The sequence below is a fragment of the Canis lupus genome, chromosome 3, assembly GCF_011100685.1.
Source record: "Canis lupus familiaris isolate Mischka breed German Shepherd chromosome 3, alternate assembly UU_Cfam_GSD_1.0, whole genome shotgun sequence".
NCBI classification, from domain to species: Eukaryota; Metazoa; Chordata; class Mammalia; order Carnivora; family Canidae; genus Canis; species Canis lupus.
This window is the reverse complement of record NC_049224.1, coordinates 15,592,352-15,604,556: the sequence shown is the minus strand read 5'-3', so window position 1 is coordinate 15,604,556 and position 12,205 is coordinate 15,592,352. Positions and strand designations below refer to the sequence as shown.

Here is a 12,205-nt window from a genome sequence, read left to right as displayed (position 1 = left end):
ACGGACTTGAAAAATCTAGCTTAATGACAGTGAAGCCAAGTTCACATTTAGGTATTAGTGATAATGTAATGCAGTTATAATTGTTCTTTACCTAATATTTGAACCGTTCTCCAAATTACTCCTTTCAAATGGATAGACATGTCTGCTTGCCTAGAATGTCCATCCTGCACATCTTTCTATAGTCCTCATCCTACTGAAAGCACAAGGTCTAGCCAAAAGCTTCTGCATGAAAAATTCTTCTAAAGACCCTAGATCACAGCAGTCTTTCCCCTCTGAACTCACAGCCTTGACTGCTTGTTGTATCCTTGAATTGGTACTCAATCCAAGACAAATATTCTGAGATCTGGCTTAGCTGCCCAGTCCCTGTCTTAACCACGTTTTTATTTACGTACATCTTGTCTCCTGAAGCTTTAGCAGCCAGCTGTCTATATTACTCTCAGATTGCTTCCCCTCTTCATCCCTGCTGTGAGTGTGTTAGTTAGCATTTTCAGTCACTCAACAAATTTCTGGTAGCGGATCAGATCCATGCTGTACGTTACCCATCATTCATTCAAAGAGTCCAGGCAGAACAACATGCTTAATTCACAAGATAGAATTCCACATTTCATTACCATATTTTTTCACCCTAAAAAACCCATACATCTCTCATCAAACACATACCTGCTGAGACTCGGGGACAATCCGGCAGCATGGACTCCACTGATGTGTCTAATGGTTCTGAGCTAGAGACCCAATTACAACAATTCTGCAATGCAATAGAGACAATTTTCTGTTGAAACGTTTTAAAACCAAGACAAACTTTTTAGGCTGCAGAGATTGATTTTTCCTATATAATCAACCACAAGAAGTATATCCAATTTATTTTCCATGTACTATAAAATTTTTCCTTATATAAACAGTATTATTCCTGACCACTGTGGTTGTGGAATAAAGTTTATCTTCTACAATTTGGCAAGTTATCTCTGCTGATATTAAGAAGACATGTAACCTTCTGTGAACCATGATGTAACATGTATATAAGAAAAGGCTAAGATTATAATTAAGGGAAACTGAAAAGGATGGCCATTTTTAACTTTAAGACGGAAATAAATATTATTTTGATCATGTGAAAGAATAGTTTTATTTTTAACCTAGTCTTTGTCTCTGCAATAATAGAACAAATACATTTTGCAGTTACTCCTTAAATATACTTTCTTTTAGTTTTTACTTCAACCTTGTTCAATGAAGGCTGTATCAAGTAGTTCAAAAGAAACACAACCTAGTGAATTGAAGCTGTGTGTTTGAGGACACGAGGCCTTCAATATTAAAATCAATCTTTAAGATACTGACGACTTACTACTCAGACAAATGAAATAAAAATTATGTATATTCCTTCCATACATTTTAAGTCTGTATTTAAAGGCTGGCTTAAAACAATGTGATTAACTTCATATGGCTTTTTAAAAATTTCTAACACACACACACATACACACTGAAATTCCAGACAGATTTTATTTTAAAAGAAATCATCCTATCAATCATGTTGGAAAAATCACTGATTGCTATTCTGGTAAACAAGCATGTATTGTGTATTTTTAGATGCTTGCTGCCCTGGTTGTGCACCATGGAATCCGTCCTCACTGTGGAAAGATCCTTGACTGGTAGATCAAGTGTCTTATTGTATTTCCTTAATTCATTCTGTCTGGAAGAAGATGTCAGCTGTGTTGCAGTGAGGAGAGAATTTCAAAGGCCCCAGTCCCCACCAATAAAGGCCGAGGAATGGCTTTTGAATAGATTTGTCAAGGCAACCCTACTGTTCTGGGACCAGGGAGAGCAGGAATAACATAAAGGAAGGGTTGCTGTATGAGATTAGAAAGTGAAGTTCACAAAGCATGGCAGATTTTTGTAAGAAACAGTAGATCAATGAAACTATTGAACTGTGTGGAAAAAAAAAAAAAAACCATGAAAACAAACACAACATCTAGTAATGTTCTTAAATGCTTTCTCTCTTTTTACATTTAAAATGGATAAAATATTAGTATTTTTATGTATAACAAAAGCTTGATGGTTTAAAGTGAATATGTATTCTATAACTTGCGTGCACTCCTAATCTTAATTAGCAGCTGAATGCAAAATTATACAATGTGAGAGAACAGAAATTATAAAAGAAATCGGGTTTTAGAAGATATTTCATACATTCGAAATAAGTAAAATTAATATTACTATTGATAGAATACCACATCACAGAGTTCTAGATAATGCAGAAGATTAGCACACAATTAGCCAGCTTTTATATACAATGTGACACTTGCTTGTAAGAAATAAGTATTCTCCAAAGTAGTGTCAAGATATGTAAATGGATGATTTGTTTTATCATTCATCACAGCCCCTAATAAATTCAAAAATCATGACTTCTATAGGTACTAAAAATAGGCTCCCAATGATACAGGGAGATAGCTTCAATGAAGAATGACTTTCTCTTTTTCTCTCTTTCTCTTAAACAATTCAGTCTTTTCAATGACAGCAATTAGCACTACCGACAGACAGGCAGCGATTAGGTATATATTTTAATTATTATTCATCCTAGTAGTACCTCCAAATCTGATGGAAGTTGGCTATTACCCAGGTGATATGTCAGTCTTAATTCTGCTCACCTATACTTCATGTATGTAAAACTACGTCTTATAGGATATTTCTGGTATTAATAAAAATGATGGTACATTACAATATGTTGGTAATTAATCACCTTCTAACTCGTTACCACTGCCTTTAAAAAGCTGAATAAAATGGACTTTATCCAGGTCACCTCTAACTCAAACACTTAAAACAAAAGATAGGTTAACATTTAGGGTTCTGAAATTTCAGTTTTTATCTAGGCAGATGTTTAGGCTTTCATTTCTCATTAAAACAGGACAGAAAATAAATACCTTAAAAAGTGAGTATGTCACAAAGTTCTCTGGAATGACAAAGGAAGGGCCTGTGTAGGATTGTAAAGGCTTGGCATCATAAGTTTGATGAGTGTCGTGTACATGTGTGTGCTTGCGTGTGTAACATTTTTATCTCACTGGGAAAAACATGTAGAGAAAAGGGCAGAACAAGATAAAAATGTTTGTCATATGACAGTGTAACAAAATAACACAAATGTGCTTGGAAATACACATAAAGAAAGAAATATGAGAAAGACATATAGCCTTTACACATAAATTCAATCTGCCTGAAATTCCATCATATCAGATCCAGCTTCCTATTCTGAGATGCATTTCTATAGATTAAAAACCAAATCTCTTTTACTGTTTTTCTAATGTTTATTCTATCCCTCTTCTCAGTGGCTCACTTTGCCTCCACCTCAGCTCTTCAGTCGAGATGGACACTAGCAGAGCGTCCAGGACGGCAGAGGTGCTGAGAAAGCCCTCCCTAAGTAAATGCAAAACATGCTAGTGTGTTCTAAGCAGATCTTATTCTCAGGTGCCCTGAGCAGACCGTAAGGCATGGTGTACTACAGATTAAGAGAGGCATGTCTGTCAAATGTAGTCCTGCCTCATCCCAACCAACAAGCAGAGAGAAAGAAGCCCTTGACCAGAGCCAAGAGTTTGGGAGGACCATGTAACTAAAGTTTCTCTGTGTCTGAGGGGAAAAAAAATGGCAATATAGTGTTTTTTAGAGTTAAGTGTTCTCAATTTAAAGGTCTTTTACTCTGAAATTATGAACGTAACAGTTTTTTTTTGTGGTTGTAAATTGTCTTCTTTGTGAAATCCAAAACGTTGGGAACTATTAACCTAAAGTAGAAGTGCCTGTAGGCCATAGTGCTGAGCGGCCCTCTTTGACAACTGAACCAAGGGCTGACAATATTTCAGTGTAGTTATGAAATGAATTAAGATTTTTAAGAAGAAGGGATCCCTGGGTGGCGCAGCGGTTTAGAGCCTGCCTTTGGCCCGGGGCGCGATCCTGGAGACCTGGGATCGAATCCCACGTCGGGCTCCCGGTGCATGGAGCCTGCTTCTCCCTCTGCCTATGTCTCTGCCTCTCTCTCTCTCTCTCTCTCTCACTGTGTGACTATCATAAATAAATAAATAAAATATTTTTAAGAAGAAGATTAAAAAAATGAAGAAGATTAGAACTTAGTATACTATGTTTAAAGAGAAAAACATGTAGTAGGTATCCTATGCCAAGTATTTTGAGATATATTTGCTGCCCTGGGTGAATTTAGGTTCTTATTAATTTTTATTTGTCTGAGATCCACCAGTGCCATAGAGGTAGAGATTCAAAATGGAAGGCATTGTGTCCTCAGACAAGAACAACTATGATTCACTAGGTTGTGTTTCCAGGACTGCCTGCCATTCAGAGCTGATGATGCTAAGTAAGGGTTCATGATAGCTTTGTAGAACCATACATCTGGCTTGGCTGGAGACTTTCAGAGGCCAGGGATATGTCAGGAAATAACATTCACCCTCTCAGCCTTTATAAAAAGAATAAAAACTATGTATTTCAAGTGCACAACATGATGATTTGATATACATTATGAAATGATTATTGCTATCGAGCTAATTAACATATTTTCTCACAGAGTTACCATTTGTGTGTGTGTGTGTGTGTGTGTGTGTGCTGTGAGAGAACCTGAAATCTATTCTCTTGTTAGACTTCTAGTATTCAGTACTGAATAGAGGAAATCAGTACTGAATATAGTCATCATGCTATACTGCTATACATTGGGTCTCTAGACTTACGCATCCTCATAGATGCAACTTTGTACTCTTTGACCAGTATCTCCCTATTTACCCCACTGGTCATCACTGTTCTATTCTGTTTCTATGTATTCCATCTTTTTAGATTCCACATATAAGTGTGATTGCATAGTATTTTTCATTCTGTGTTTGGTTTTTTATTTTACCTACCACAATGTCCTGCATGTCCATCCTCACCCACTTTACAGTCCTGGAGTTTAAGGTAAGAAGTGTCTTTTAGCAGCTGCCTTAGGCTACATTTTACCTCTCGTCATGAATCATGGTTAAGTATGTATGCTTGGTCTTCTGTTTGGAGTAGTTTTCACTCAGAGTAATTACCAAAAGTAGCCCTCTCTGACCTTCTTTCTTTAAAAGAAATTGTTATTCTAAAATTATATAAGAATATAGTACTTAACCTTCTTTCTGTATATTAATTGCTGAAATTTAAAAAGAGTAAATCAGCTTTTTATAGTAGATGAATAGTTAACATCAATACCTTTATCACATTAACTTAAATATGCTTACAAAACAAAAAGCAGTTTTACTAATTTGCAGTATAAGAAGAATGACTAAGCACTTTGTGTCCTGTCCTATTTCCAAATTTAAAGTGGTGTTTGGTGAAATAATGGAGCTAATGGTTAAGAGGCCAAAAGCACTGAAGCTTCATCTGCAGCCAGACCACTATTTTAATGGTCAGCATTCCAGTTTAGTGAAGTTGTTTTTCTTGGGAGACACATTTGCAAAATATCTCAGATTGTGACCTGATTGTAACTGAAGCTGGAGCAAGAGGCAGTGGGAAGTGGGATGCTGAGGGATACAAAAGTCACCCTTCCACATCCTGCTCCCAACCCACCTGCTCAAGATCATAGCCTTTTCTATTTACTGAACCCATGACTGTTTCTTCTTCATTATTTCAAGGGGTCATGCAGAGGGGACAAGGATATCTGGCCTAGGCTCCTATAGTCTCCATTTTTGTTCTTGTTTTAGGGAGGTGCTCTGAGCAGGGATAATTTCAAAGCTCCATCAACAATGACCTAATAACTTTTATCTTTGGTATACTATAGTATTTTCCATATTAATACATTTTATTTTTTAATGTAGTGCCATTTGCTTTTCAAGAGGTTTTCTTCTTGGTTGTCACCTTTGATTCTCATAATAGTTCATGAAGTAGATGGAATTATTATCTGTAATTCACAATTATGAAACAGGCCCAGAATGATCGAGTGGTTTTCCCAAGACAATAAGCCTTAGTGTAGAGTACCTGGTGTATGTTAGATCTCAGTTATTGATTTGCCTAGTGAGTGACTAAGCCAGAATCATTATCAAAACCCAGTTCTTCTAACTCCTTGCTCTGAATTACTACCCTTTGGTAAGGTATTTTGAATATGTAAATAATCCATAAAACAAAAGAATACAATTCATATAATTTAATGTTACTTTGGGGCAAGAAATATTACATGACAACACTGAGAGCTCCAATTTATTGAACTCCTTTAAAATACCCATGTCCATGGTGTTTCTTTACATATGTTATTTCCCAATCATATTTGCAAGGTAGGTATTATATTTTACAGATGAAAAAAGTGAAATCTCAAAGAGATTAATAATGTCCCCAAGATTACACAGTTAGGTAAGTGACTGAGTTGGGGTCTGAATTTTGGTATGTCATAATAAAAAATTCTTCATGCTGTTTCATGCCTCAGGCATAACTGAGGGAATAAAAGAACTATTCAAGAAGTAGGTCATTTATAAAATTATATAATATTTAAAAGATTTATAAAAGCTATGCTTGCAAAGAAATTAATGAGAGCTTTGATTGAATTAAGATGAATTTAACTATTACCTATTTCAGTCAAACGAAAAAATGCAGACAATATATTCTAATTTTTGAAGGCAGTACCTAATCCAGTCTTAGTTACAAAGGGTTAAAGAAGTAAATCTACCATTGAGAACAAACTGATGGTTACCAGAGGAAGGTGGGTGGGGGTATGGGGGGAATAGGTGATGGGGATCAAGGAGGGTGATATATGGAAGTGTTGAATCACTATCTTGTACACCTGAAACTAATATAACACTGTATGTTAACTAACTGGAATTTGGATAAAAACCTAAAAAAGAAGTAAGTCTAAATAAATTTCGTTATATTTGTCACCTGGAATGAGACATGAAGAATTCCCAATTAAAAGATGATGAACAGGGATGTTTCTAGTTTGGGATAAATACTAAATTCCATATTGGTTATATGTGGGGGAAAATGTGCATTTATTCAACCTTACTACTTATATAATGCTGGGAGCTGTTTATGTGTCCACATGTTCAGATAAATACCACAAAAAAAAGTATAGGCATGAAAAATGCAAAATTTCTCTTGAAAAAAAAATTTGACCCTTGGAAAAGACAATTAGGGATATAAACTGTGAAAGGAGAAATATGAAAAGCAATGTGGTCAGAAAACACCTTGGTGTTAGAGCACATTAAAAGCCTACCTTTACATATTTATAACATTATGAGGAATGGAATAAAAATATTTTAGACTTTTGTACAATTAAAGTACTTTTTCTTTCTCTCTCTCTTTTTAAAAAGATTTTATTTATTTATTTGAGAGAGAGTACAAGCGAGAGCACAAGTAGAGGGGAGAGACAGAAGTACATTCCCCACAGGGCTCAATCCCAGGACCTTGGAACCATGACCTGAGCCGAAGGCAGATGCTTAACCAACTGAGCCACCCAGGTGCCCCAAAAGTACTTTTCCTAATGGATAAGAACAACAACAGTGAAAATAGACTGGTAATATTATGCTTATTCCACTATGGGATTATATAGCTTAGTCCTATTTATTCAAAACTCTTCCCAAACATTAACTCTTTGGTCTGTAGAGTGCACTATAAGGGCTTATAGAAGTTACCCACCATACCTATGGTAAGGGGTCAGCTGGATAAATATCTGGGTATTCTATCAAGAAAAAGTGGGAGAAAATCAGGAAGGTCAACTAGTTCTCATATATAGAAATATATAATTTGACCAAACAATTGATATAGCACGGTGTGGATGATGTCAATTGCTTATACTATCAGAAAGCTAAATAGAAATAATGAAGTTTCAGCTGTATATCAATAACCCAAATAAATAATGGGTTGAAAGCTTAAAAAAAAAATGGGAGCATGTTCAATGAGTCAGGAACTGATGAGCTCACCAGCCCTTAGGGATGGTGAAAAGAGGCTTTCTTAGCCTGAGGCTGGACCATGACCAGCCCTTGGTTTCTTGGAGCCCCAGGTTCCGTGTGGCAAAACACTATTTCAGCTTTTTACTTCTCCCCCTACTGGCAGTAGTGAGCCAGTCCATTTAAGAGTGGCACATACTGACCACCTTTTAAGAAAAGGATGAGACCCAATGGTACTTTAAGCTTCTTTCTTGTCACTGAGCAGCACCAATGCTAAGCAGCTGGTAGAAAAATTAAAAATCAGGGAATGAGAATCTAACAGATCATGACCTTCTTTGGCCAGTTTCTACTGTATGCTGCTTGCGTACATAACAGTCTTTAGAATGCCCCCCCCCCCCAAAAAAAAGGGCGGGGGGGGGGGAAGGACTTTCAAAAATGTATTTGTTCTTCAGAAGGGTTTTCTATTATTATTACAACCATGTCTACTTTTTTCTCTTCTCTCTAAATGTTCTGCCTCTAGAAAGGGAGTTTGGGGGCGGGAGGTGATATAAGTTGGTGGGGGCTCAAGATATAAAGGCTCACACTCATTCATCTCAGCGTTGAAAAAAATCTAGTCTCACCTCTCTCATCCATTCTCGAATCGTTTTGCCTGCTTCTTGATGCCACACATTGTGAACAGAGTCTGTCAACGCCACAGCAGTTACCTTACTTTTTACATCTGCTTCTCGTTGAATCATCTGTTTTAAAAAAGGAAAATAAAATATTGGCTATAATTTTTTCTCTACTGGGTGCAGCCTGCTTAGTCATAGATAATAATATATTAAAACTGAAAAAGCAACATGCATTTCTTGTTCAAAGTTACTCTTTTCTATCCTGAACGCATGCCCTCTTCCTGTCCAGAGATGTGAAAAGACCTAATATTTTCTTTTAAAAAGATAATACCACTTAAGTCTTAGAACTACGCAGCTCTATTATTTTCCATGTGGTTTGACAATTCAAGGATTAAAGGGATCACAGGGGAAAAAAGGAGGAATCCCTGAGGGTTTCTTTTACAACTTTCTCCCACCACTTCCTATTTCAGTGCTTCAGGGATGTTAGTACCCGGGGCTCACTGTTAGCTACTTAGGACTAACTTCTACTTCTTTTCAGTAGATGGCATGTCAGTAATGAAAGATATCTTGCTTTGACTTCTCCGATATAACTAGCCTGCTCTTCCACACAGCCTTGTAATTCCTGGGTGTTTTAAATGCCCACAAATATCTTTCTCTTCAAAGCCTATTAATATCATTTTGCTTCCTAATATATTTCTTTATGTCGACAAACTTCAGCATTACACTCTAATGTCTTTCTTTAGAATATTGTTTCTATAAAATTTAATGGTTCTAAAATTTAAGAGAGAGCCACTTGTTTTGAAGAAACTGAAGAATTCATCAGTGGTCTGCTAGATAAAGGAAGTGAAAAATAATAGTTCCACATCAAAAGAATCATAAAAAGTTTTAATCTGCTAAGACAATGGACTCTAATTTGACACAAGTAGATGAAAGCTTAATAAAAAATTACATTTAAAATATAGTATGTAGTATCCTTAAATTTTATAGCCATGCCCTCATCGTTTCTCGGAATCAAATGTCTTTTCTCCCACTAGAAAAGAGCAATTTCTCTATCATTTGCTATTAATTTTTCTGAATTGTCTATCAAAAGTATGTTACTGCATTTTTAAAAGGTAAGAATTCTGAGTGGTGATGATAGCTCATACAGTGAACACTGAAAGCCACACTTCTAATACTGAATGATGCCTGTTGGCATTCTGAATGAAAATGTCTCTCTCAAGTAAATTTCTTCAAATCCTGCATATGCATTCCCCTCTCACTGAACACCACCTAATGGGAATCTAATTCACTGTTAATGCTGCTTCAGCAGAATTTCTACACCTTACATATTTGGGCCTTGTGTTTTCTGCTTATAAAATGTGGAAATCTTAAGATCAATGTTGCTTATCAACATCATAATATTATTGCAGAAATTCACCTTGCAGTATCAATAATATTTCTAAAAGCACAAAATAATACTCTAATTCAATACTTCACATTCATTATTAAGTAGTTTGCTACCTTCTCCTAGATTTTATTTTAAAAACAGATTTTCATCCATAAAAAAAGGATGAGACTGTGCCATTTCAGATGACACGGATGGACCTAGATAGTATTATGCTAAGTGAAATGAGTCAGACCGAGAAAGCCAAATACCAAATGATTCCACTCATATATGGAACATTAAAAAATGAACAAACAAAAAGCAGAATCGGAACTACAAATACCAAGAACAAACTGAGGGGAGGTGGTGGGGGGCTGGGCAAAATGGGCAAAGGGGAGAAAGAGCTACAGGCCTCCAGTTATGGAATGAGTAAGTCATGGGGATAAAAATCACAGCATAAGGAACACAGTCAATGACACTGTAATAGTGATGTAATGGGACAGATGGTAGCTATACTTGCAGTGAGCATAGCATAATGTATAAACTTGTCAAATCACCAAGTTATACACCTGAAACTAATGTAACATTGTGCATCAAAAGTACTCAAAAAGAATAATAAACTAAAGCTACCTTAAAAGAATAGATTGTCATGGATCACGTTGGCACTAGAATATAAAAATTTAAACCAACAATTGATAATAAAACTAAAAATTCGACAATAGTGAATCCCCCTGGCTCATGAAGAACTTACATGTCCTTACTCTCATTTTCTAAACAGTAACACTTTTTAAAGATCTAGAGCGCCTGCTGCTAAAGTTACAAAATAAGAGCATGCTCTTCTGGTATTCTAAGAATATGTCTGCATTTTTAAATATTTGCCCTGGATTTTGTTGTGCTTGTTGTTAACATATGCTGACTTATGTAAGGTGGTTGTATCTGAAGAAACAGAATATTGAGAACCATTTGTGAAATGATATCAAATTAAGATTCGAATAGGCTGAGGATTTAGTACAAAAGTAGAAAATCTGAGAATTAAAATTATACAAACTTGGAAAAATATACAATTGTTAGATGTTCTACAAGAGAATAAAACCTTTGGTCTATTTTTCTATCTGGCTGACATTTTATACAATGGATGTGATGCTGTGCAACTTTTTTTCACATCACATCAAATGATGTTACAATCCAGTATATTTCTTACACTGTCCCTTCCAGTTTAAAAATCACTTTCATATTGTTAGAGATGGAGAATGATCAGATTCTAGAGGATCTCAACAATGAAGAGCTATCTCCAAAGAACCCTGGACAAATATCTGAGGAGCCTTGGTAGTGCAGCCCGTTAAGCGTCTGACTCTTGGTTTCAGCTCAGGTCATGATCTCAGGGTTCTGGGATTGAGCCCTGTGTCCAGCTCCACTTGGAGTTTAAGCTCAGCTTGAGGTCTGCTTCAGAGTCTCTCCTTTCTGCCCCTCCTGTTTATGCATGCTCTCTGACTCAATTAAATAAAAATTTTTAAAAGATTTTATTTTTCTTTATTCATGAGAGACACAGAGAGAGGCAGAGATAGGCAGAGGGAGAAGCAAGCTCCCTGTGGGGATCCTGATGTGGGACCCGATCCCAGGACCCCAGGATCACAACATGAGCCAAAGGCAAACATTCAACTGCTGAGCCACCCAGGCATCCCTAAATAAATCTTTAAAAAAGAGAAGAATTTCAAATATCTGACTGTTTAGGAGTGATAGACTGTTTTTCAGACTATTTACCTCTATTCCAGCCTTGCTGCAACCTGGCTGCAGTTGCCATCTCTGTCCAAAGCCTCTGCTTCTTGTATTTGTCAGCTTGGTTTAGAGCCCTTCTGTCTCTTACTGCCTCTCCTGGGAGCGAGCACCGATGAAGAATGCTGGGGCAAAGGGGCACCTGGGTGGCTCAGCTGGTTAAGTGTTTTCTTGCAGCTCAGGCCATGATCCCAGCATCCTGGGATGGAGCCCTGCATCGAGCCCCGCATTGAGCCTCACATCAGGCTCCTTGCTCAGCAGGGTCTGCTTCTCCCTCTCCCTCTGCTCCTTCCCCAGCTTGTGTGTGGACAATCTCCCTCTCAAATAAATAAAATCTTAGACAAACCATGAGAGACTATTAACTTTGGGAAACAAACTGAGAGTTGTTGAAGGGGAGGTGAGTAGGGGGATGAGGTGACTGGCTGACGGGCATTAAGGAGAGCAGTGATGTGATCAGCCCTGGATGTTATACTATATATTGGCATATTGAATTTTAATAAAAAAATAAAATCTTAAAAGAATGGTAGGGAACAGCAATCGTGGGGGTAGAATGAATGCAGGAACCAAGATTGCTTAAGAGACAGACCCTAGATGGAATA

General features: G+C 36.8%; 1 protein-coding gene across 11 annotated transcripts in view; it reads right to left on the bottom strand.

The window, feature by feature from the left end:
* FAM172A (family with sequence similarity 172 member A) overlaps positions 1–12,205 on the bottom strand; it is a 425,633-nt gene that overhangs the window by 147,327 nt on the left and 266,101 nt on the right. For all 11 annotated transcript variants that reach the window (XM_038532335.1, XM_038532336.1, XM_038532328.1 and 8 more), the window contains 2 exons: positions 8,480–8,596; positions 661–745 (listed from right to left, as the gene is read on the bottom strand). In XM_038532335.1, coding sequence (XP_038388263.1) covers positions 661–745; positions 8,480–8,596 — 202 coding nt within the window. The remainder of the gene's footprint in view (positions 1–660; positions 746–8,479; positions 8,597–12,205) is intronic.